General features: G+C 62.0%; 1 protein-coding gene across 3 annotated transcripts; it reads right to left on the bottom strand.

Moving 5' to 3' along the window:
- Positions 1-502: 502 nt before the first annotated feature.
- COL20A1 (collagen type XX alpha 1 chain) lies at positions 503-23,664 on the bottom strand. Of its 3 annotated transcripts, none has more exons than XM_069546698.1 (37): positions 23,615-23,664; positions 22,484-22,575; positions 20,379-20,489; positions 18,964-19,107; positions 18,646-18,810; positions 18,263-18,385; positions 17,162-17,320; positions 16,694-16,813; positions 15,953-16,117; positions 15,091-15,255; positions 14,741-14,895; positions 14,357-14,486; positions 13,415-13,560; positions 13,183-13,306; positions 12,887-13,026; positions 12,319-12,448; positions 11,955-12,097; positions 11,723-11,855; positions 11,247-11,362; positions 10,933-11,062; positions 9,951-9,989; positions 9,193-9,331; positions 8,276-8,418; positions 8,068-8,177; positions 7,475-7,633; positions 7,305-7,382; positions 6,714-6,800; positions 6,038-6,091; positions 4,266-4,361; positions 4,135-4,188; positions 3,976-4,029; positions 3,637-3,690; positions 2,792-2,863; positions 2,379-2,414; positions 2,205-2,271; positions 1,877-2,023; positions 503-682 (listed from the first exon to the last, which is right to left on the bottom strand). In XM_069546698.1, exons 2-37 carry the CDS (start codon positions 22,563-22,565, stop codon positions 657-659), a joined length of 3,996 nt encoding a protein of 1,331 aa, XP_069402799.1. In that variant the 5' UTR covers positions 22,566-22,575; positions 23,615-23,664; the 3' UTR covers positions 503-656. The 3 variants fall into 3 exon arrangements, with proteins under 3 accessions (XP_069402799.1, XP_069402798.1, XP_069402797.1); XM_069546697.1 differs by having other exon boundaries at positions 6,714-6,797; positions 11,247-11,389; XM_069546696.1 differs by having other exon boundaries at positions 11,247-11,389.
- Positions 23,665-25,539: the final 1,875 nt, after the last annotated feature.

A 25,539-nucleotide genomic window follows, 5' to 3' on the forward strand; every position in this document is an offset into this window, starting at 1 on the left:
CAAGGGACGTGGTCACTGCTTAGGCTGTGGTGCCCAGGTTGGTCGAGGTGAGAGGCACTGGGCAGTGGCAAGGTAAGGGGCCAGGAGGTCGGGGTTCCATGAGGCCTGAACACCTGGGGGTGAGCCAGATGTCACTAGAGGGGCCACTACGAGGGAGGCAGGGAGCCCCTGGCTGGGCCAGGATGGCCACCTCAGCATCTGGGGGTGGGCTGGACACGTTCTCCAAACACACCCCACCCTGCTGACTCACAGTGTGCCCAAGGCTGAGAGCCCTGAGTGGGGCTTGATCCCTGGAGGGGTGGGGCTGTGGATACCAGGGCCTGGAGGCTTCAGCAGCCTCACAGGAACAAAGGGGTGAGGGAGACCATGGTGAGGGGATCCTCACGACCAAGGACGAATGGCGGCTTGTCTCTGAGAAGCGGGTCGGGGAGGGAATCTGGGACTCTACTCGGTGGGGGATGGGGCGGATGAGGGAGTCCCTGGCAATGAGCAGCCACCTCCCTTGACAAGCATGCATGTTTATCTGAACAGGAAGCGTACAGAGGGAAGGTTTCCAGGCCGGCCTCTGCCTCCTCTCCCTGCACCTCTGGACCCTCTTCTCCAGCTGCTCCAGGGGTCGGATGTCGGGTGTCCAGGATCCAGGGGCACATGCGGGCTCACTCGAGGCAGCAGGGGGACCGTCCTGCAGAAGCAGAGGCTGGACAGATCTGGTGGACAGCCGACACCATCAGGACATGATGCCATGTGCACCCGGCCCCGGGTGCCGGCAGGACAGTGAGCCCTCTACCTGAACGCACTCCTCCGGGCACTGACCCTTGGGCCCCCAGCCCCGATTCGCCAGCCTGGCCAGGTGTCCCATGAGGATGTCCTGGTCTCCTGCACCCACCTGCAGTCCTGTTGGGTTCCCCCGGGGCCCGCGGGCCCCCACATGCCAGGCTGCCCACGCCTCTGCCTGCCCTGTCTGATTGAGGGCTCCAGGCGCCTCCAAGGGGAAGGAGGATGTGCCTGAGTGAGGGGTGCAGGTGGCACTGCCTTCCTTTCTTGGGGGCCCTGCTCTGACCTGGGGAAGGTGGGTCCTGAACCCCATGGGGCCTGGGGGCAGCAGGTCCAGCCCTCAATTTGAGGCTGAAAGTTTAGGGCTGGTGGTCCCTGACCTCAGACAGGCACTGATCCTTGTTTCATCTCAAAGGCTGAGGTTTAGCGTGGTGGGAGGTGAGGGAGGGGGCTGGGGAGGACATCATGACAGCACCTGCCAGCCTTGTCTGGACAGTGGGTACAAACTAGGGGGGCGCTTATGGCAAAAGCCGTGTCTGGGGGACTGTGGTGGGTGCTTGGGGGCAGGGACCCCTCTCCACAAATGCGTTGAGCCTGGGCAAGGCGCTGTGAGTGTGTCCCTTCCCCCTCCCCCATCCTCCTTCACCCACCTAGGTGCAGAACTGTTCCCCAGCTAGCCTCAGCCCCACCCCCACTCATCTCCTTCCTCCCCATCAAGACTGTGAGCTCCTCTCCCCTCATCAGCCCGTCCATCCGTCTCAGCATCTGAGCTGTGAGCAGCCGCAGCCCTGTCGCCTGGACGGATCATGACAAGGTCACTGGACCAAGCCTCCCACTGTGTCCTAGCAAGGAGAGAGGGAGGGGCGGGGTGGGGGAGGGGAGGGGAAGTGGGGAAGGGCAGTGGTGGGGTGGGGGGAAGGGGAAAGGGGCCCTAAGCTCAGGGTTCCTGGGAGGTTGGGGAAGGGGAATTTGGGAGACCCTAGGCAGCCAGGCAGCCCCAGGTCTGTGCGGGATGAGAGGGCCTGTCCCCTCAACCGTGGCGACTCCACTCAGAGCACACAGCCCCAGGACTGGGGAAGACCCCTCCCCCAGGGGCCAGTACCTCTGTCCCCAGGGCGGGGGCCACCATGCCCCTCTTCTCCAGGGAGCCGGGCCTTGCTGCTCGTGCCAAGGGCCCTGGGGGCTTCCAAGATGGGCATGGGGGGCCGGGTGCTCTCGTGGGTGCAGGCATGGAGCTTCAACACGTGCCCTGGGTAGGGGGGAAGATGTCAGCGGGGGTGGGGAGACCCTCCCTTGCTCCCTGCCTTGCCCGGAGGCAGCGGCCCAGGAGAACTGCTTGAGGCTGGGGCACCAATGACCCGGCACGGGGCTCCCTTCCCTCCAGTGTGAAGACAGAGGCACTGGGCACCACAGGAGGCGGGGCCACTCACTCTGGATGGCGGACTCGCAGGCCTGGCCCACGAGCTGGTAGACGGTGGCCAGGGACTGTGGCTCTCCCTGCAAGGGAGGACAGGCCACGTGGCTGATGGCTCAGGCAGCGTGGGGGTCAGTGCCTCCCTGTGCTCCCCCAGGGTCGGCCCGGACCCCAGACTCTGCACACTCACCTTCTCTCCTCGCTCCCCCTTGGGCCCCGGCAGCCCCTGAGTGGGAGGAAAAGGAGAAGTGCCTGGACCCTGCAGCTGCCCAGAGACCCAGGAGTCCCCAGAGAGCAGAGGACCCACCTCTGCTGCTGCAAGAGGGAGACAGCCGGCCAATTCAGGCTTCCCTGGCCCCAGGCCCCACCCAGCCTGCAGGCCAGGTCTGCTGCCACTCTGACCCCTGGAGTCCAAGTTGGGGAGCCCCACCCCTACCTATCCCCCACCTGTCTCGGGCTTAGCAGGGGGCAGTCCAGGGCTCCCTCTGCTCTGAGCTTTGTGTCAGCCTCGCTTTACAAATGTACCAGCTGCTGGGCACCCCTGGGCATCAGCGCACATGACTGGGCCCCCTGGCTGTTGGGCTGGGTGGAGAGGGGACTTACTGTGGGCCCCACGGCCCCTGGGGGTCCTCGCTCGCCGTTGCTGCCCCTAGCCCCCGCAGTACCTTGGAAACCCTATGAAAGTGGGAGGTTGGGTTTGGCGGCTGTCCCCCGGGGGTGGCCTCTCCCTCAGAGTCCCCCTACCCTGGACCAAGATCAGACTCCTCAGCTTCTCCCCAGCCTTGCCCCAGCTGAGCCCCACACCCACCCAGCAGGCCCTGCTTTCCTCACCCACCCAGGGCAGTCCCGGCCCACCCTGAACACTGGCTCTGGTTCCCAGTTGTCCAGGTGTGACTGCAGGCCAGGCCTCCCAGGTGTGGCCTCTTGCAAGAGGAGCAGCTTGGCCTTCCTGGCACCTAGTGAGGCTGAGCCCGGGAGACCCTGGCCGGGTCTGGGCTGCTGGCCCCAGCCTCCCACCCAGAGCAGCTCCCCGGCTCTGAGTTCAGCTAGGACCTCTGGTAACACTGGGCTGGGAGGAAGCTACTTCCAAGTGAGTGGGGTACCCCCACTCTCTAGTGGGAAGGGAGCCAGACCCACCCGTCCGCCCTTCCCAGGCCCAACCAGAGGCTCAGGCACCTTCCTGCTGTGTGCAGTCAGGGTGCAGGCAAGGCTGGGGGCTGCACAAATGCAGCATTTCCTACCAACCTCTCTGGTGGTGTGAGATAGGAGGGGCTACCTCTGTTGCTCCTGAGCACAGGACACACACCCCACCTCAGTCTAAGTCCCTGCCCCAGCCCAGGAGAGAGAGGCCTCCCTGGGTCACCACGTTCAGCTCAGCCTCAAGGAAACTTGAGGGATGCCAGTGGGGTGGGCAGGGCTGGGGGGCTCATGGAAGAAGCAGTGCTTACCCTAGGGCCTGGAGGGCCAGGCAGTCCAGCAGTCCCCTCCAGGCCTCTCATTCCCTAAGGGCAAAGGAAGGGTGGGCGGGGGCAGGGCATGTACCCCTGCAAGCCCCTCCCACGATGACCCCCGAGACCCCCAAGACCCCATGGGGGGTACATGCCTGTGCCTGGCTGAAGCTGGCCCATCTCAGGGCCTGGCCCCACCCTGGGCAGTGACCACACCTGCCCCCGGTCAGTATGGACAGACACTTCCCCACTGGCCAGGCCATGCAGAGAAGGGTGGGGCAGAGAAGGAAGCCCCCGCTGCCTCCACCTCAAGACCCTCCAGCCAGGCTTCTCTCCCACCTTCGGTCCCTGAACGCCAACCTTCCCGGGGGTGCCCTGGAGGCCGGGTTGGCCCTGAAATAGAACAGAGGCGGTCGGCCAGGCTGGGGCTGAGGTCCAACCCAGAGGGGGAGGCTCTGTCCCTAGCACACGGCCCTCGCGCCCCCAGTGTGGTCTGACCTGCAAGCCGGGGTGTCCATGGTCCCCCTTCTCTCCTTTGACCCCTGGCGGACCCTGGAGGGGGAAGATGGACTGGGCGGGAAGGCGAGCGGAGGGGGTAGGGGGACAGGGCGGGGGGACGCAGCACCTACCACAGGTCCCTGGATGGTGCGGCCCTGGGTGCCTGGTGACCCCTGCTGACCTCCAGGACCCTCGGGTCCCATCTGTCCAGGTGGCCCGGGCTCTCCCTGGAGACATGGGAGTGGGGGCTGAGGAGGCACGTGGCTCCTCCTGCAGCCCCCTCCTTTGATCCTGCTCTGGGTTGGGGGGGGCAGACCTGCCCGCACACAGGCATCTTCACCCTCATGGCCCACCCTGAGAGGGTCCTGCTGCAACCCTGCTCTATAGATAGGAGCTGGGCCAGCTCTGACAGTCCAGTCACAGAGCTCCGAACCCCAGACACTGGAACAGCCTACCAAACCTTTAAGGGACAGAGGCCACCAATACCATTTAAACAGCTTGCTTTGCAGTTGTTGTTTTTTTTTTTAAAGAATACTTTCAAATAATTGTGAGTTAAACATATCAATGCACCAAATTCTATAAAGAAAACCACAGGCATTCCCATTTGCGAATATCAATGTGAAAATCCTAAATAAAACATGAGCACACAGAAGCCTGCAGCCTGTTAAATGTGTGGTGAGGGCCCAGGGACCATGCCGGCTTCTAGTGGGAGCAGGAAGAATTCAGCGTTCGAGAGAGATTAAATCATTCACCAAACTAATAGCTCCAAAAAGGAAAACAATTTGCTTGTGTTCAGAGCAGCTGATGAGGCACTAAATCTTATTTAACACCCATTCTTGATTTTTAAATTCTCCTAATAAAATAAGGTTAGGATTTGACTATCACATGACAAAATCCATCTGTCTCAGCTCCCAGGCCGGCCCCACACTCAACGGGCAAACCGCAGAAGCATTTCTGTGAAGCCAACAAGGATATGTCTGCTATCACCGGGGTTCCTTAACAAACTCTGGAGTGTCACCCACACCAGAGAAATAAGCAAGAAAATTTTTTTAAAAAGAAAGAGAAAATCGAAAAGGAGACAGTGATATGATTTTTTGCAGGGGCTGTAAATAAAACCCAGGAAAGTCTAAGGCAACCATATGAAACTAAAAAACAATTGCAAATAAGATATTTGAGTAAGAAATGGGGCCCAAAAACAATACACAGAGAGAACAGGGGGTTTAGGGGAGAGGATGTAGAGCCGGACCCATCCCTGCCTGGATGGCGACTGCTCCTGTGTCTGAAGAGCTATTTGGATTCTGGACTCCGTGCAAAGCTGGTGATGTGATTAGACCGCATTTGAAGCGGCGGGGGTGGGGGACTGGCTACTCAATAAATAGAGGAACGAGGGGCAGTGGTCTGGGAAGGAAGGAGGAACCACAGTGCCAGGCTGGAAGGTGCTAGAAGCACTTTGAGGCCCATGAGGAGGTGGTCCTCACAGACTAAGGAAGGCCTTTAAATACAAAGCCATTCAGGAGCTGTGGAGACAGACCCACATAGCTGACAAGACAAAGGGGGATCCTAAATCTGCCTGCCACATATATCATAAGCCAGGCCAGGAGACCAGGACTCAGTACACTAGTCACAGCTCAGAGCACAGGGTTCCCATAAAACCTAGAGCCCCTCAAATGAAGGAGAAAATATAAGCCAGCTGAACGGGGCCGGAGGACATGCATCCAGCAACTTCCAAGGGGGTGGAGCAGCTAATGGGAAAAAACACAGGGGAGGGCAGAGCACACACGGCCCGGCCAGGCACCCAAGACTGCCCGCCACATGGTGCCCAGACTGGGGTCCCCCTCCTGCCTAGGGTTGGACTGTGGGGGTCTCGCTCCTGCACCCACTCCCAGGATGCCCCATGACTCACCCTGGGCCCTGGGAAGCCTTGCTCTCCTGGGGCTCCGTTCCTCCCGGGGAGGCCCTGCAGGGGCACAAGCAAGACTAAGGCTGGGCTGCACACTGGCTCCCCTGGCAGTGCCCCGGACTCCAGTCCCCACTTCATGGTAGAAGAGGGAGGGACTCCCAGTGCCTCCTGGCCCACCTCCCCCACAGTCACTGGTTACAGCACACATGGGCTCATGGCTTCCAGCCCTGGCCCCTCCCTGGAGAGGTCTGTGGACCACAAACCGAAATGGGTCCTGCACCCTCCAGGCAGCCAGAGGGTCTGGACTTGCCCCACAGTGGGGCCCAGGCCTGGAGCTGTGACTCATGGCCAGGCCATGACAAGCACCATGCTGCAGCTGGGCTGGGCTGGGCTGGGCTGGGCTGGGCTGGGCTCCCACCCCCGGCGGGAACATAGGGGCTCCAACACCAGAGAGGGGCTGGCTCAGGAGAAGGCTGCAGTGGGAAGGAAGGGGCTTCCAGGAGGGAACTCAAGGGCTGTGGGTGGACGAGGCAGCCAAGACACTCATGAACTCTGGCCACCAGTGAGGCAGGCCCAGGGACATCTGCTGGGGCTTGGGGAGGGGACCATATCCATCAACACTGGCAGTGAAATGTTGCCGGAGTCTGTGGTTACCCCAGGGAGGAACTTCGGGACTCACCGGAGGTCCTTGGGGGCCCGGGGGCCCAGGGGTCTGTGAGGAACATGCACAGGCAGATGGGAAGGCAGGACAGGACTCTCCCTCCTTCTGGGAGAAAGGAGACTCCGCCATTAAATGCACCCCCTCCTCAGCTCTTGTTTAACCCCAGAGCTCAGTATCTGCACTGACTGCAGGGTCCAGGAAGGTGAGGGGTAAAGGGTGGGGACCTGGTCCTGGCTGCCACCTTCCTGGCTGCCTGGTACAAGCCTGCTGACAGGATGCCATCTCTCATTCCCTTGTAAGCCCTCGGCAGGGCCAAGCCCAGTGTGGGCACACAGGGGAGTCAGTGAGGGCCCCTTCCTGTGCCTGAACCCACAGAAAAGGGCAGTGGCCCAGAGTACGTGGCAGCAGCCACTCTGGAGCTGGGGGCTGCCTGGCCTGCTCTAGCTCTCCTTGCTCTAGGGCCTCCAGGACACCCATCCAGCTGCCCTGAGCTCCAGCTCCGGGCCTATGGATCACCTCCTCCAGGAAGCCTGTCCGGATTTTTCCAGACGACCGGGATGGCCTGTCTATCCCCAGACTCTTGCCCTCAGTGGGCACTTGGCCACCTACCGATGCTGGGAGCTCGCAGCACCTGTCCTCCTCTGCCCAGGAGTCATTGCACACGATCTGTAGCACTTGGAGCTGGAACTTCGGAGAGGAAGAGAGAGGGGTGGGGTTGGTCAGGTGTGGCTGTCACAGGGGATAGGAGGGGCCCACCAGCCCCAGATGGTTTGGCTCACCGAGGCTGAGCTGCTCCGGGGGCCCCGGGCTTTGGCCAACCTGCCCAGCATGACGAAGCCGGCAGCAGGCAGGCTGCTGGACTCCCCGATGGGCCTCTCAGCCACCTTCCGGCAGTCCACGTAGAGCCTGACCTTGGAGTGGCCCACGGCCACGTGCACCTGGGAGACAGCAGGAGGTTCCCTGGGGCCCCAGCCAGGATGGGCTCCCTCCATGTCCACGGTCCAGGGCCAGAGCAGGGAGGGGCAGAGACTATTCCTGGGGCTGGCGTCTGGATCCTGACCACCCCACATCTCCTGAAACCCCTCACAGGGCCTCAGTTTCATTCTGTACAATGACACCCCCACGGCCCTTCCCAGGGGCTGCGGGACCAGGAGCAAGGGCTGGATGCTCTTTGACCCAGATTAGGGTGGGGCATCCAGGACAGACGAAAGTCCCTGCATTCTGGGGGGTGCCATGGTGACAGGACAGCCTGTGTCCTGCAGAGCCCAATGGGGGTCTGTCCCAGAAGCTGGGGTCTGTCCCAGAAGCTGGGAGCACCGAGGGTCTCAGGCAGGAAGGCATGAGCTGTGGTCCTTCCAGGACTTTCCAGTACCTTGTGGAAACTCCCAAAGAATATCCTCCTCACTTCGGGCAGGTCGAAGGTGACCTCCTGCAAGGTGGTCCTGGGGTCACGGTTGAAGTAGGTCAGCGACTTCCTGCCAGCTGGGGGATGGGACAAGAATCACATGAGACTCCCACGCAGAAGGCGGGAGAGGACCTCCCAGAGCATCACCTGACCCACTGCTGTCCCTCCAACTGACCGTCTAGCAGAACCCCAAGGATGGGCTGGAAGTCCTCGCTTGCCACCTGCCACAGTGCAAAGGCCTCTCGGGGCGTCTCAGGGAGCAGGCGCAGGAGGAAGACAACCGTGTGCTCCGGGGGCAGGGTGGCCAGGTGGAGGTCGCTGTAGGGAACAGGAAGGGCACCGCAGGCCTGAGAGGAGATTGGACACTGGGGACCGAGAGTGGGGTCCTCAAGGCCAGGCCGGGGAGTGTCAGCAGTGAACGCGCCTCTCCTCCTGCCCTATCAGGTCTCAACAGGAGCAGCTTGGGATCCCCGGGATGGCCCCACAGGGACAGGAGGCCATCCCCTTGGCACATGCTGCTTCTTCTCCAGTGCCCTTCCCCCACATTCTCTCCTCATAGCTCCTACTCTCTGCCACCTCCTGGGAGCCCTCCACTCTTTGCAACCCCAGAGTTGCACTTTGTATTTTTCAAATTCCTATCAATGTTATAAAGCACGTGATCTACCTTTGCAATTTAAAACATTTTAACTTAAGAAAAATTATGCTGTGCATGTGGAAGTTCCAACGTGTGGTTAAAGACACCCCCGTATATGAAGTGGGGTGATTATTAGACCTCGGGGGCCATACAAGCCATGGTCATGGTGAGTCACAAAGCAGTGGCTTCTCACAAACCCTGGATATGTGCAGATTTGCAGGATCAAATTAGAGCATACAGGAAGCAGGAGTTCTCAGGGAGACAAAGGTGGTGGCCCCTGCCCAGAAGTGCCACCTGGGGAAAAGCCCTCCCACCCCACCTCCAGGGGCCTCATTCCACCCACAGGAGATTTATTAATTTATGGAACTCGGATTCCCGGAGTCCATGTGCCCCCGGGAGTCTGCCCAATTGATTTCCCCAGGGTGCCCTCCTGCTCTCCGGCCTGCCCCAGCTCCCACCTGGCCCGACGGGTCAGCTGAGAGTCCTTGAAGAGCGTGAAGGTCCTGGTGGGGCCAAAGGCCGAGGGCTCCATGGCCACACCGCGGATGGAGGCATATTCCTTCTCCACCAGCCCGAAGGCCGCCATCAGGTCGAAGCCTTGGGAGGAGGGCACCATCAGACAGGAGGGGAGGTGGGGGTGAGTAGGAGGCAGAGTAGAAAACCACATGTCTGGTGAGAGGAGAGTGTGGGAGCCACAGAGACAGTGCAGGGACGTCGGCCCTCAGGGGTCTCGTCCCCCCTTCCCTCTATCCTGGACTCAGGAAGGACACGCAGGGAGCACCAACCTGGCCCTTCCATGCCCACAGCCATCACCTCCCCACAAGTCTCAGTGCCCAGAACCTCGCCCATCCCGCTCCCACTCCCACCCCAACTCAGCTGGCCCTGAAGCTTGGTCTGAGCAGCTCTGGACATCCTTCAGGAGACCCAGCTACCAAGATAGTTCCCCTGCCCTCACTACCCACCCACTGCCCCCACCTGGCAGATTTCCCTGACCACACAGGGGCCACGTGCCAGCCTTCTGATACTGTGGACCCAGGCTCAGCCTCTCGCCCGCCCCTCTCCTGGTCAGCACAGGTTCACAAAGGCCATGCAGGACCCACGGGCCCCAGCATTGCCTGACCCCAAACCCAGGCCACCCTCCCCCAACAAGGACCCAGAGGAGGAAGAGTGGGTGGGGGCTGGTGGGGAGCAGCTGCCACACCAGAGTGGGACCTACCTGGGGGGGAGCCATCCAGGTGGAGGGCCGGGCAGGCTGCTGAGAGGGGACAGGGGTAAGGGTCAGCAGGGAGGGGCCCCTTGTGGCCAGGTGCCCTGCCCTGTGGTCCCCACACTTCAGGGATAGGACAAGGACAGTGTCCAACCCCCAGGAAGACAGCACCTGGCCGGGTGCTCCCACAGGGTCTTCGTCGAGAGGTGAGATACCCTAGGTGCAGGCCAGGAGAGACCTGGGTATGTGGACATGCCTGGGTCCACACCATCCTGGGGCCGGGCTGAGCCAGCCTGCTCCACTTCCAGGCACTGTGTGGACACTCTGAGTGTTCACGTATGAGTGTGGACAGGAACTGAGACTCTCAGGGCAGGAAGTGGCTCCCTGCCACCCAAAAGAGGAAAGGTGCTGAGCTCTGGGTAGTGAGGCCCCTGTCCCCAGAAGTATTCAAGTCAAAACTGGGCAACACCCATGGAAGGGACACAGAGGGAAGCTGGGGTGGTTGGGGCCTTCTGCTCTGAGCGTCTGATTGTCGAGAGAAGCAGCAGGAACAGCAAACAGAAACTGAGGTTCCTCTCAGCTGGGTCCTGGCCTGGGGGTGGTGGGATCTCAGGGACCACTGATACCCCGGGGGCGGGGCCAGCCCAGAGTGGGCCCTGGACTACACTGCAGCTACCGTGTCTGTGGCATGTGTCCGGCTTCCTACTCCTATAAGCTGCACGTCTGCCCTGCACCTCCTGGACAGATCAGAAGAATACCGCCCATCCCCCAGCCCCAGGCCTCTGCAGGCCGGCCACAGCCATGATTCCCTCCATGCCAGCCTGCACGTGCTCAGCTGGACTGCAGTGGCCTTAATCCTGCACCAGAGGGTCTCTCGCTAAGCTCTGCAATGCGGGGTACATCTGGGAGTCACAGGGCCCACATGTCCTGGCTGCCAGGGTCCTGGGCCTGGCAGGAGTATGCTGGATCTGAGATCTTGGCGCCAATTCACCCGTCCGGCCTGTGGCAGACACCGCCACGCTCTCCCCTGCTCCATAGATGGCTGAGACCAGGACCCGGTACTTGGTAGCTGCCAGCAGGTCAGGGATTGTCACGTGGCTCCTGGGTCCTGGAATGGAGATCTGGGCAGAGGTGGGGTGAAGATGGTCACTTGAGCATCTCCAATAGTTTGATCTTGGTTCCTTGTCTGTGGGTCCCATCACAGAAGAGTGGCCCCCTCGACAGGCAGGATGGGACATGTCTCCCCAAGCCCAGGATCTGGCGGCCCGTGAGGGGCGATGGCCTCCCAGCTTCAGGGAGACTCACCGACTTCTCGGGTCCAGAGCCTGAGGCCAGCGCGTAGGAGAGCCGGTAGTGGAGCACGTGGCTGCTCGGGGGTGTCCAGCTGACCCGCAGGCTGTCAGGCGACTCTGAGGCCAAGGCTAGGTTGGAGGGTGGGCTACGGCTGACTGCGGGGGAGCATGAGGCGTGGGGCACCTCAGATGGCAACGCTTCCCCTCCACTCTGCACCATGCCCGCCACTCTCCCACTCCACGGCCCCCACCATGCCCACCACGCAGCCCAGTGCCCCGGCCCAGACAGGGCCACCAGGCCAGCTGTGGAACCACCTTGGGTGCGGTGTCACACCAAGTGACCTGGACCCTTGGCCACCCCAGGGATCTTGCCTGGAGGGCTTAAGCAGGCTCTGTGGACCCAGCTGCCCACTCGCAGGGTCAGGACTGTAGGGGCTGCCTGTCAGGCCCACAGACTGGGGGGTTCTGGGGCAGAGCAGGGTCACCTACCGGGGGTGTAACGGAGGGACACAGGGTCACTGCGGGCCCCGTCGCGATAGTAGGCCAAGATGGTGATCTCATATTCTGAGTGCCTCCCCAGGCCAGGCAGGATGGCCGTGCCCAGGTTCCCCGGGACAGAAATCTGTGGAGAAAAGGGACTGGTGTCCACCTGGGGAAGGTGTCCTTCCCTGGGGGCCGGGCTCACAGGAGGAGCTGGGGTGGGGAGGGTCCGCACCCCCACCTCACGGGCTTTCCCCTCTCCCAGGGGCATCCACGTGATCTGGTAGACGAGCACGCCGGACACTGCCGCGGCTGCCCACTCGAGCTGAACTTCATCCCCAGGCAGTTCTGTCACCGACAGCTGGCTCGGGCTGGGGACTTTCCCTGGAATAGGGAGACTGAGGCTGGGGCGGCAGAGGGGCCCCCAGTCCCCACTCACTGTGCCTGCGGTCCCCTTTCCCAGAGGGGCTGTGGGCCAGGCACTGGTCCCGGGCCCCACCGCCACACCTGTCCAGGTACCCGCCCTCACCTGACTTGTGTTGGTCTGAATCACCCAGGGGAGCAGAGGTAGGTGGCCTGGGGACCCCACCCTGACAGCCACTCACGTGTGGTCAGGCGGCCAGTCAGGGTAGAGGAGCTGCCCCCAGGGTAGAGACAGGTGACACGGACCATGTAGGTGGTGGAGGAGGAGAGGGGGCCCAGGGTGGCAGAGGTGGCATTCCCAGGAACCTCCATCTGTGGTGGCGGGGGGCGGAACACAGGCAGCTTGAGGTGGGCAGCTCCTGCCAGAAGGAGACCCAGGCCCGCCCCACGACCACTCCCAGACTGGAGAGAGGGGACCGGGAGCGGAATCTGTGGCCCTGGGAGGGGTCTTGCCCATTCCCCCAACACTCTGGTATTTCCACCTCTCAGGGCCTGCTCCCCCAGCACATCCCATGTGAGAATTCTTACAATTCTTTGCTTCACTTCTGCCTCACCCCCCTGACTAGGACTGGGGCCCACAAGGGCTGGGGTGGGGTCAGCTGCTTTCCACTCCCCCTGCACTGCTGGGGCTGAGCCTCGGGGGATGCGGTCACACCCACTGACCCTGAATTCAGGGGCCCGGTCGGGGAGGCTAAGGGCACTGGTCCTCGTGAACAAATCACCCCCCTGGACTTGCAGGCCTGCTCTCACCTGTCCCGAGTGGCCTCCCTTGCCGGAGACGTAGCTGACCCTGAACAGGCGCACAGGTCTTGCGGTGCCCTCCCAGGATACGCGGGCTGAATCATGGCTCACGTCTGAGAAGCTCAGGTGTCTGGGGGTGGCCAGGGTGGCTGCAGGGCACACCAAGGCCTTAGGACTGCCCCATGGGTCCCAGGGGAGGGCAGGCGACAGCTGGGGTTGGGGGACTACTGGATAGGGTTGGGGTCCCCCACCCGTGGAAAGTTGGGGGAAACAAGAGTAGGCAGCAACTTGCAGGATGCACTCACGGGTCCTGGCACGGATGCCCTGGGCCTCGCTGGTCTCTGCCCCTCGAAGGCTCTGCACCCACACCTCATAGTCCCTGCCCGGGGCCAGGCCATCCAGCAGCACCTCCGGCCGCCCCACCCGCACCTGCAGGGACACTCACGCTGGCCCCACCCTGCCTGCCCCTTTCCCCCTCCCCCCTTCCCTATACCCCTCCCCCTGTGCCTGCCCCCCCATCTCCTCTGTGCCCCGCACCTCTCTCCTCTCCTCCTCGCCCTTGGGGGAGGCAGGTGACCACCGCACCAGGTACTGGGTGGCCTCTGCTGAGGGCTGCCAGGTAAGGCGGACAGTTTTGGGTGTTACTGAAGCCAGGGTCAGCGCCTGGGGTGGGGGCAGGGGTGCTGGAGGAGACGGGGGCAGAAAGTTTAAAAATGTGGCAGCAGGCAGAAATCAGACCTATCAACCAGCGGGAGTCGGGGGAGGACAGAACCTGTCAGTCCCTTGGTAGGCGCGGGCTAGGTGTGTCCTGTTTGAGACACAGAGAGGGGAAGACCAGCAGGGGTGGGGGAGGACAGACGACTGGCTGTAAATCCCGGAACTGATTTCACCCTGGATCACCCCGCAGGTTTCTGTAAAGGCCACCTGCCCTGAGGGTGGGAGGGCTGTGGCCTGGGTTAAGAGGCCACGGCCTGTGTGGTCCCATTCAGATGGAGGGTCCAGGATCCAAAAATCCCAGAGACAGAGAGCAGATCAGGTCGGCAAGGACTGTGGCGGAGGGGAGGGCTGGGGTGACCACTAAGGTGTGGGGCTCCCTTCTGGGTGACGGGTGCACGATGCTAGGACTATATGGAAAACAACAGTATCACCCGCTGTGCACAGGTGACTGTGGGGTGTATCTCAATAAAGCTCTGGGTGGCGGGGGGGGTCTCATGCAGTTCTGAGGGAGCTGCAGGCCAGGCAGGGTGGCAGCTCCACAGTGTGGCAGCAAGAGTAATGGATCTTTCCTGTGTTAGGGTTATGATACAAAGGTTGCCACTTGTGCTCAGAAGAGGACACTGAGGGTCAGAGCGGCCCAGTGACTAGGCCTTTGCTGGGTGTGGTACCCTGCCTGGGCTTCAGACCACCTTGAGGGTGCCAGGCTCCAAGGGAAGGCTGCAGGTGGGGGAAGCCCCTACCACCCTGAGCTCACGCACACACCTGTGGTCGCCAGGCCCTGCAGGCCCTCGCCGACGCCAGCCTTGTAGAGGGGGAACACAGAGACCAGGTACTCGGTGCCGGAGGTCAGGTTGTGCAGCTGCACTGACGAGGTGGGCCCTTCCACCACCACCTGGAGTAGGAGCCCGAGGAGTAGGTCGGTGGGGTGCAGGGGTCAGCCTTCACTCCCTGCACAGCTGTGTCCCCAGGGCAGGTCTGGGCCATCAGCCCGTCACACAGGCGTGAGCACAATCCTGCCATCCACAGGTGTGTGGGGCTGTGGTTCCATAAACCTTCCACACCTGCTCCTCATTCACCTTGATTTTGTCACCCGTGGGTGTTACTCCAGCCCTGCCTGTGGTAGTGGGGGTGGGAGGCAGTGCTCACCTCCCTGGGGGCGCCGCCCTTGGAAGGCCTCCACACAATCAGGTACTTGAGGGGCGGCTGTGGGGCCAGGCTCCAGGACAAGAGGATGCTGGAGGAGGTCACTTGGGTCAGGACCAGCCTGGTGGGAGCCGGAGGGGGGTCCAGGGCCAGTGTGGCTGTGGGAGGGAGAGGAGCCCAGGCCCAGGGAGAGGCTGGTGTCAGCGGCTCTGCCTGTGCCCCCTGGCGGCCACTTCCAGGAAGGACAGGGGCTCCCCAGTTGTTTTGGGAGCCCTGAGAGCCCAGTGGGAGGGGACCTGGTGGGGCTGCACCTTGTGTGGCGACCCTGCCCCTGCACCAGCCGCATCACTCACCTGGGCCCCGACGCGGGCTCCTGCCCTGGACCTTCTGGCAGATGAGCCGGCTGAGTAGGCCGGAGAGTGTGCCGAGCTGGGGGAAGTCCTGCACGTTGTGGACGGTGATGTCCAGCGGCTGGGATGCCAGAAGCCTCAACTCAGTTTCGTCAGCATTCTTCACACCTGCCGCAGGGTTGAGGAGAGGGTTAGTCCACCCAGCACCCTTGTTTGTTGTGCAGTCAGGACCACTGGGCCCCTGCTGGTCACCCAGTTGGCAGAGGGCCTTTCCCAAGGACCCCAGACCCCACAGGCCCTGGAATGGGGTCACCTGGCCAGATCCCCTGAGAGACAGGTTGGTGTGAAGGTGCCTGTGGCATGCCTGCCCAGGTCTCCGTGGAGCTTGCAGCCAGGAGAGAGGTCAGTGTGCTTTCCTCGGGGTCCTGCTCACCCCGGGGCTGGGGTCAGGCACAGAGCAGGGTCTCTGCTTCCAGGAGCACTGCCCCCAGGTCTGGAGGTCCCTCCCAAGGGATGGAGTTAGTGACCAGCTGGCTACGGGAGCAGAGAGAGGTCCCCAGGGCATATGGTGTGGGGAGCAGGGAGTGGCCACAAACATGTCCACAGATGACACTGCCAACTGGCCACTTCACCAGGGAGTGGCCAGGCTGCCCACGCCAACTTGTGTGGCCACCTCCAATTGCCCAGGTGGGAACTCAGGTCTTCAGAGCAGGGAATCTTCCTCCCATTCATAGATGGCATTGGGGGACAGGAGGGAGTGCTGACGCTCAGAGGCCACAAGACCTGCAGCCTGGGGAGCCAGGAGCCACCCTGCTGTGTTCTGTGAGAACGCCCACTGAGAGCCCGGAAGGGAGGAGCTGCTCACCCACAGCAAAGATGTCGACACCCAGACCCTTGAGCACGTGGCCAGCAGCGTGGGCATCATCTTGGGACTTGCCATCTGTCACCAGAATCACCAGCTTGGCCGCCTCTGGACGGAGACCTGCTCTGGGCTTCAGGTTCTGCTCCAGCACGTGGGTCAGGGCCAGGCCTTGGGGACAGTGAGAGCAGAGTACTCACGCCCCCACGCACACTCCTGCCCACCCGCAATGGCTCCACCAGCCACTGGCCACCTGCTCTACCCACCATGGCAGTCTTGGCCCCTTCAGGCTGCGGGTGCCTGGAGGGCAGGGATTCCCCCCTCCTTCCCTCATGGGCACCTGAGACCCAGGGGCAGGCACCCCACACCTTGCTGCTGCAGGGTGCACAGGGTGAATGGGGATCAGGGAGGGAATTGTGTCATGGGGGTGTGGCCTGCCTGGGTCAGCAGTCCTCTCCCCTGAGGAGGACTGCTGAAAATAGGGCTCCCCCGAGCTGTTGGTGGGCCCTCCCAGGAGCCTCTACTGACCAGAGGAGCCACTTGTTTTCAGCAGGACTACCTGACTTGCCACGTTCACCATGGATGAACGAGGCAGACTGGCCCTCTGCAAAGGCATGAATACACAGGACTCGGGCGTGGTTCATGCATGCCTCTCCTTATCTGAGGGTGCAAGGGAGACTGATCATGGGACAAGACCTGAATGGACCTTGAGGGTGGGGCCGAGGCTGGGGCTGGGGCCAGACAGACCTGTGAATGTGTTTCCTCCTCTGTAATGGAGGTTGTGCACAGCATTCAACACCTCCTCCTTGGTGCCAAAGGCATTCAGGTCCCACTCGGTCTGGGGGGCTCCACTGTACTGAGTCAGGCCTGGAAGGGGAGGAGTCCCCACTCTACTGAGTCAGGCTGGGAGGGGAGGGGTCTCCTCTATACTGAATCAGGCTGTGGGGGGTAGTGAGCACACCACAGGTGGGGAGGACACACACAGCCTTGCCTGGGTCACCAGGAAGGCATGTTTGCAAAGCCCCACTTTCCACACAAGGTCCCCCTGGGAGCTAGCTGTCTTCCCAGTGCAGGTGGGGACCTCAGTTTTGCTTGGTCGGGTGAGAACTTAGCTTTGGTTCCTCCCTCCCTTCGCACTCCCTTCTCAAAGTTGGGGGTAGGGAGTGGAATTGTGAGGACCACCCCAGCGGGGCACAGGGCAGGGCTGGGACCCACCTACTTGGACTTTGCCCGGCCCAATTTCAAAGGGCTCAATGACGCTGGCCAGGAAGTCTTTGACCTGCTGGAAGTGACTGTGGCCTATACTCCAGGACCCATCCACCAGGAAGATCATGTCCGCAGGCATGGGGGGTGTGCAGCGGAACTGGGGTCTGCCTGGGGTGGGAGGGGAGGGAGGTGAGGTGTTGGGCAATGTCATCACTGCTACAGGACCCTGAACTGCCTGTGGCTGGGCTCCAGTCCCCAGGATCTCCTTCCCTGAGGTTGGTAGAGGAGGAGGGGCTGCAGAGCTCTGGCTTCAAATGAGGTGGGCAGCAAAGTGTTGGGGGACAGGTACCAGGGTCTCACCAGACTTAGAAAACCACACGTGAAGCTCAGCCTGCTGTCCCAGCCTCCCTGAGTCCCCCCAAAGGGGGTTCATAGGACATCTAGTTGCTCTGGAACCTCCACCCTCTATTGGCCTGGCCAGTACTGGTCACTGCTCAGTTGTCCAAGGGGGGGAGGGTTGCACCTTCCTTGCCCACCAGCTCCCAGGCCCAGCTGGTAGAGGCTGTCTAAAGGGGAGCCAACTGGGGTGAGTCAGCACCATGGACAGTGCCAGGTGGATGCCCATTCCACCAGCTCTAGGCTGAGGCCTCACTGTGTGTGTGAGGAGGGTTGTCCTAAGGACCAGGAGCTCTTTGGAGACAAAGCCATGCCCCTTGATCTGGGGCTCCCAGAGCTGTGCAGTGTCTCCAGGTCAAGACCCAGAGCCAGGGCCAGACCCCCTCTTGGGGGCTCCTGGCTGGGTAGGTATGGTGAGACCCTCACTGAATGCGGGAGGCACCCTCTGGCCTCAAGGCCCTGCACTGTGAGGGAGACCACCCTGTAAGACCCCAAGTCCACTGGGAGACAGTGGAGGGCCTGGACCCCAGGACTCCATGTGAGGTCTAAGGAAGGAGGTGTCTTTTTCCATTCCAAGTTTCATGGGGGAGACAAAAGCAGAAACATCCCAGGTCTGGTAGGGGAGGCACATCTCTGCCTGCAGGGCCTCATGGGAAATGCTGTACTGTGGTCCTGCCCTCAAGCCCGCAGATGCTGGCACCCCAGCCATCTCACCTGGCTCCCCACTCCCTCCAGCCGAGGTCCTGGCGTGGTTCGGCCCCTCCAGGCCTGGGGTGGGCTGAGCAAGGCCCACCCCTGTGGGGCCCCTGGGTGGGTGCTGCTCCTCACCAGGTACTCCTGGGGGTGGGTCACAGCTGTGTCACCCCTCAGCAGCCACACTCAGGCTGGGAGGCACCTGAGGGAGGTCGAGGTAGTGGGACCAGGCACTTGGGGCCCAAGGACATTCCCAGCAGCTGACCTGCCCCAGTGGGTTAGTGAAGTCAGGAGCAGGCAGCCAAGCTTAAGTGCAGGGGTGTGAGGGCAGACGGAAGGAGGACCTCCTGGCCACGTGGATACCATGAGGCACTGAAGACTGCCCCCTGTTCCCAGGCACGTACCGTCCCCCGACTTGGCCCCATCAAGCGTGGGTGGATCTTGGCTTGGGGCCAGGGCCCCTGGGGGCTTAAGGTCTGGGCTCCCCAAAAGGGAGGGGGTGGGCTCCAGGGTTGCCCCCAGTGGCCTCTGGCCGCTCCTGCTCACGGAGTTACTCTTCAGATCCTCAACTGCAGACAGATGTGATGGGATATCAGGACCCCACCGCCCAGCAGGGGGGATATAGGCCTGGGGGCTGCCCACACAACCCTTCCCACAAAGGCCCATCCAGGCTCTATGGGCTCCCAGCCTCTTCTGCACACATGCACCCCCAGGGCACTTACTCACAAACTCCCTGCGAGCCAGCAGGATGTTCCCTGAGCCAGTGAGCTCGAAGATCTGCAAGGTGTACCCCTTGGAGGGGCTCAGGCCCCCCACGGTGGCCTTGGGGGTCTTGGTGGTCAGCATCACCTCCTGCTCTGGGTCCCCTAGGGTGGGGGTGGGAAGAGGGATCAAGGCAGCCGAGGTGGGTGGTATCTGCAAGTGTGTGTGCACTTATGCCTGCAGGCGTGCATGTGTGTCCATGTGTGTCCATGTGTGTTCGGAGTGGTGAAATCTGCCTGGCACCCCCTTTTCCCCTCCCCTAGCTCCTCCCTTTGGGCCAGGGGAAGGAGTAGGGGGAGAGGTCTGTGTATCTCTCTCTAGGACCTGATGGAAGTGGCCTGTGCTCCTCCCCAGAGGGACTCATCTCAGGGTCCACCGGGGGATCCGTAAGTTCTTCAGGTGACATCAGAGCAGCGCTGGGGACACCATGGAGGTGTCTGTGCAGACAGGGCTGCACGTGGGGAGGGGCCTGCCTCCTGTGCACCGGGGCTGGACAGTACATGGCAGTGAGCCTGTAAGCACGTCCCAGTGTGACTGTGAGTCTATGCTAAAAACAAAGAAACAATTCCAAGGGCATGCTGCCGTGCTCTCAGGGGAGGCAGCCACGGAGGCAATAGGAGCGACTGACCAGAGGTCAGGCATACCTGGCAATTCTTGAACCTCAGGTGCTAGAAAGGGGACTAAGAGAGAAAGGACTCACAAGCCTGCCCATCGTCCAGCATCCTGCAAAGTGGACAGCCCCCAGCCTGGGCCCAGCCCTGCAGGGCACCCAGGCCAGGAGGGTGAGGTCCCAGGTGCTTCACATGACTCAAGCTGCATAATTTTCAAAAGCCCCCACCCGTTTTGTAGATGGGAAATCGAGTCACACAGTCGCTCAGAATCAGGATTTAAGCCTAGGTCTGTTGGATTCCTGCTGCCTGCCAGGGAGGGATGGGCAGGCAGGCCCTCTGAGGAGTGCATCCTTAGCACATTCCCCGCCTAATAATTTGGGGTTGAGACCCTGAAGAGCTCCACCCAGGAGGAAGGATTTCTGAGGACAGGTCAGTTCTTGAAACAGCTGAAGCCCAACGTCAAACAATCGTAACTCCTAAAATGGAGTGAGTCTGCCACTCGGGCTTGGCACTGTCAGGGTCCTGAGAGCTCTAAGCTGGGGGAGGGTCCTTATTTCTGCAAACTTGTTGACTGCCTTCTGCATGTGCCAGGTGTAGGGACACACGGCGGGGACATTAAGGGCCCTGTTCTCCCTCCACAACCTCCCTGTGCTAGCGGGGAGACAGTGAGGAGGGAGGGCAGAGCCCAGGGGAGCCTGCACTGTGACCACCGTGCTGAGCGTGTTCACCGTCGGTCCGCACAAAGGCAAGGCGCAGGCCCCTACCTGCCCTGGGCTTCACCTGCACCAGGTAGCCGAGGCTGCTCCCCTCTGACTCTCTCCACTTCATTTGCAGCCGGTCCTCAGGCAGCACTGTCAGCCTCAGGCGGCCACTCGCTGGGGAAGCAGGACAGGCGGTCAGGACTGATCCTCCTTGGGACCTCCCCAACCAGCTGTGGGGCCCCATCCTGAGGTTCCAAGGAGGCTGCAGTCCCTCTGGGGCTCAGCCCCTCTGAGATTCAGAGAGGACTCCAGTACCACTGGGGGGAAATTTGAGAAGAGGAGCCCACCTCCCCACCGCCAGGGTTGGAGGAGGACTGGTCCCCTTCGCAGTCCACGGCTGCTGGGCAGATCTGGGTGGGGGAGACTTCTGTCCAGAGAGGCCCTCCTGGCTCTATTAGGAGTGCCCCGCACCATGGATTTAGGCTCAGGCCAGCATCCCAGAGTGGCCCTAACCGCCCACCCACCCAGTGGAGACGCAGGCTCTGAGCCAGCAGTGGCCGGCCGCCCCTCCCGATTCCCCGCCCGAGTCCCCGAAGGGCAGTGGAGACACAGCTGCAGACCCCCTGCCGCCATGGCCACACAGCCCAGGAGGCGGGGGCGCCTGGAGGTGGGCGCTCCCTGGGGCAGGTGCCCTGGCCGTCCTGGGAGGAGGAAGGGGCCTTGGAGGCCTGAGCCCTCCAGCACAGCCCGACTTCCGAGCTTCCGGCAGCTCCTTGGTGTGGGTGACTATTTTTGGAAAGTGGGGACAGAGATGGGCTTCTTCTGGCTGCCCCCCTCAGAGCAGGGGCACAGGGGAAGGGCAGGGCTGGGGGGAGCCCGTGGCAGACACAATGGCCGCTTCAGAGAGGGAAGCAGCTGAGCTGGGCCTCCGGATGGGCCCCCTGCTCCCTGGAGCATGAGCTGAAAGGCAGGAATGTCTCAGCAGTGGGGGCCTTGAAAAGACGCTTGTGAGTGGGCGGCCCAGCTCATGAAGAGCCTCTGTCTCCCTGCACCCCTGAAATGTTGTCGGGGGGGGGCATCCCAAGCTGCCTTATGGCTCTGCAGGTCGGAGCCTTGGCAGGCGCCGGAGAGACAGCACCCAGCCAGGGATGCCCCCCTACAGGGCCATTCTTGGGGAAGGACAGCCTGGACATATGGGTCCCACCCTCATCTTCCAACCACCCCCCCACCGCAGTCCACCCAGAGTCTGCAGGGGCCTCGTGCTGTCTACGTGTGAGTGTCCGGGGTTCCTTACTGACTTGGTCCCCTTGGGGGGATCTTGTCAGAGCCCCAGGGATGGAGGGCCCAACCATCTGTGAGCAAAATCATAGCCAGGAGGATGTGCTGCTGGTAAGAAGGTAGTTAGAGGAGGCAGGACTCCAGGCTGCGTGGCTGTGTGACAGGCCCCTGCCATGCCCCTGTGAGGACTAGCTCAGAGGTCTCTTACCCTCTTGGCACCTGTGGGAGCTGGACACATGCCAGGGATGTGGTTGAGGGGCGGTGTGGAGGAGGCTCGCTTCATGACTCAAACACCACCTCCCAGCGTTGGTCTCCCCAGCCTTCCCTGATGGGTTTGAGCATCACCCTGACAGGGACACGCCCCATAGGGAGCTGAGTGTCCCCTCGCTGGACACGGGACAGCGGACCAAGGTGCTGCCCGTGGCCATAAATGAGCTGAAAGGATCAGGGACCTGCTGGAGGCGGCATCTTGGGCTCTCCTCGGGGGTGTGGTGGGGTCACTTTTCACTCTAGATTCTGTTGTTTGAAAATTTCACAATGAAAAACGTGTCTAGAGAATGATGAAAAAAAAAATCACTAATGCAAGAGTGAATCAAATGCACAGTGCGTTAATGCACATTTGTGTTAACAAATGGATAATACAAAAAAAGCCAACTAAAAGGAAAAACCGCAATGCCAAAGGTCAAGCCACACAGCTGAGGGTGACACTGGTGGCAGAGCTGTCCTGTCTTCCTGTCTCTGTCCCCTGAGTACCTGAGTCCCTGGGAGCAGCAGCTGCTCAGGGCCAGAGGGAGACTGGTCCCACAGCGGGGGCCTGTGCCCTGGGCAGGTATGGCCTGGGGGGGTCAGGCGGGAGCCACAGTTCCAGGAACCCTTACCCGTGTCCTCACCTTGTCCCTGGCTGAGCCCCAGGGTAACACTCAGATACAGACAGAGGCCGACTCCGAGGTGAGGGCGCACACGGATGCTCATGGTATGCAGCCTGCAGGAGAAGAGGCCACTCAGCCACCTGTCTGACTATCCGTTCATCCGTCCATCCCTTCCTGATCTCTAAGCCAGAGTTTGTTCATCTTTGCCCTTGTGGGCCGGGGACTGAGCCCCACCCAGACGCCTCCGGACGCCCACCCTCCTGTCTACAGGGGCTGGTGTCCAACAGGCCTGGGGGGCTTCCTGGATCCACAGGTCAGCTGCCCTTCACCTGCCCACCACCAGCTCTGCATCCCATCCTTCTCGACAGCCCCACACGGGGCCTGGTTGCTGCTCTGCCCACTTACTTGTCATTAGACCAGCCTGGGGTGGCCAGCCTCAGGGCCGAGAGATCTGGGGGGGAAGCGGGGCCAGGTGGGCGGTCCTGCCTGCAGCCCTGAGCAGCGTCAAGGCGGGACCCCAGTTGGGGCAGGACCCTAGCTGTGCTGCCCACTTGCCAGCCCAGGAGGAGGTGTCTTGGCCGAGAATCCGCTCACCAGGACACCAGCCTCTCAACCCCAGAACCGGCCTCTCAGTGAGTCGGGGGAAGCCCTTAAGGGGAATTGGGTGCTGGGGAGCTCCCTCCAGGCCTCCGTTGACAGAAAAGAGAGGAACGCAGGGCAGGATCTCAGGCCCCTGGGACCCCCAGCCCAGCCACACCCCTGGCAGTGGGGCTCACAATGTCCTGTGGAGGGCACAATTGGCTGTGGAGGGGCTAGAGGACGAGGCACAGTTTATCTGGTGGCCTCACTTTCTGACCCTCTTCCACACTCTGAAACCAGGCTTCCCTCCCCGGAACTTCCGTGGGACCCTGCCAGGGGCACAGAGGTCAAGGGTGTGATCAGGATCCCTCGACAGTGTCTGCCCTCCTCCACCGTGACCCTAGGGGTCCAGGCCCCACCCCCACCAGACCCCATGTATCTCACCCCCAGGAACTCAGCTCCCCCCACCCTGAAACCTCTCTAGAAGGTCAAGCTTATCTTCAAATCACACACCTGGAGCAGCCCCTAATAGGAGCAGCCCCTGCCCACCCAGGCTCCAGGCGAGTTACCAACCTGCTCCTGTCCCCAGGCAGCGTCCCCTGGTCCCGTCTGCTCCTGTCCCACAGCAGTCACAGGAAGGCCGTGACTTATGAGGCCCCCTTCTCCAACGTCACTGCTCTGAACTATCCCCACCCACCCGGAGCCTCCGCCCCTTCCCCCTTCCCCCCCCCCCCCCCCACCAGCTCTTTCATCTGCTGCCCAGAATGTCTCTCCAAGAGCCGGGGAACACAGGCCGCAGCATGAAGGACCCATCACCCCGCAGGGCCAGGCCCAAAGCACCAAGGCACAAACACCTGTACCTCTCGCTTAACAGGGCCTGTCCCAGAGAAGCCCATGGGGAGGCCTCTCAGGGACCAAGGTCACCACGTCGCCCCAAGAGGCCAAGCTATGAGTAATGGGCAGGGGGTTTCTGGCAGCCTGGGTGAGTGGCAGCCTGGAGCAGCAACTGGACTCCAGGGTCATACCAGCAGCCACAGCCTCCTCTCTCATCTAGCATCCCAGGACCTGTGACCCCAAACCCGAGCCATTTGTGGGACTCTCCAATGCCCAGGCCACCCCCACTCTGCCCTGCCCAGCCTCCTCTGCACCTACCCCTTCTCCGCAACCCTCCCGGTCTGTGAGGGCCAGCCAAGCACAGCCCCTCCCAAGCCCTCAGCCCACCCAACAGCCTTAGGGCCTGACCCAACCGAAGCTTGTGGTGGGGGTGGGGAAAGGTACCCAGTCTAGGCCCCAAGCCCTCCCCTGCTGGACCCCAGGACACACCCCCCAGAACCGCCCGAACCCAGCCTGGACCAGCCCCCTCTCCCAAGTGCTCCGAGGCTGTCAGGGCCCCTCTGGGCTCAGCTTCTGGAGGCAGAGGTGCTCTGCGGGAGGCAGGCACAGCACAGGGCCCTTGGGCTGCTGGCCAGCAGAGGCCACCATCCAGTGAGGGCTGTGATACTTGCTGGAGACTGGGAGGGGCTGGAGGGCAAGTATCAGGGGCTGGATGCTGCTGGAGAGTGAGGCCCTTCCAACGCCCATGGAGGCTCCTGTCCTCCCTGGACCCACAGCCACTGGGCAGGCACTGCTGGATCCGGCCAGCTCTCCAGCCTTGCTCTAGGTAGCTTGAGACCCCTCTGGCCTCCGTCCTGCCCTGTGGTTGGTGCTCCTGCAGCCAGGAAGGGTCTGAGGACCTGAGGCAAAGGCAGTCCTGAGACCTGCTGTGGCCTGAGAGCCACCTATGGCTTCGGACTCATGGCTGGACACCAGACGCTGCAGAGCTGGTGGATGCCCTGCACTGTGCACTGGGGGTGCAGGTGGGCCCTGCAGACCCAAGTGGAGGTCAGCAGAGGGCGCCTGGCTCAGCAGCCTGATAGCACTGACACACACGACCTTGCACACCCATGGCTCACAGGTGCTTGGAACATGCATGTACATAAAGACACAGCCCACCAAGGTGCTCTCAAGCTAGTCAGGTCCTCATCATACCCGGGAGGACCCCATCCAGCCCCACACCTGTGCATCCACCCAGGAGTCCCTGCATCCAGCAGGTAGTCCATGCACCCGAGCCTCACAGCCCACCTGGCAGGGTCAGAGCTCAGCCAGTGAGAGTTGCCCTCAGAAAGGGAAGATTGGAGAAGGAAATGGCAACCCACTCCAGCGTTCTTGCCTGGAGAATCCCAAGGACGGCAGAGCCTGGTGGGCTGCCGTGTATGGGGTCACACAGAGTCGGACACGACTGAAGCGACTTAGCAGCAGCAGCAGCAGCAGAAAGGGAAGGATGGGGCCAGGCTGGCCCCTGCTGGCTGAGTCCTGTCAACCTTCTGGAAGCTACACAGCCGTTGTGGCCCTCACTCCAGTGTACAGGTGGGGCCTCCGCAGTGGGGAGATGGGCCCAAGAATCCCAGTCCTGATGTTCAGGAAGGGGCCCTCAGGGCTGAGCAGTTTCCCCGGGCCCC

This window comes from Ovis canadensis, chromosome 13 (genome assembly GCF_042477335.2).
Source record: "Ovis canadensis isolate MfBH-ARS-UI-01 breed Bighorn chromosome 13, ARS-UI_OviCan_v2, whole genome shotgun sequence".
NCBI lineage: Eukaryota > Metazoa > Chordata > Mammalia > Artiodactyla > Bovidae > Ovis > Ovis canadensis.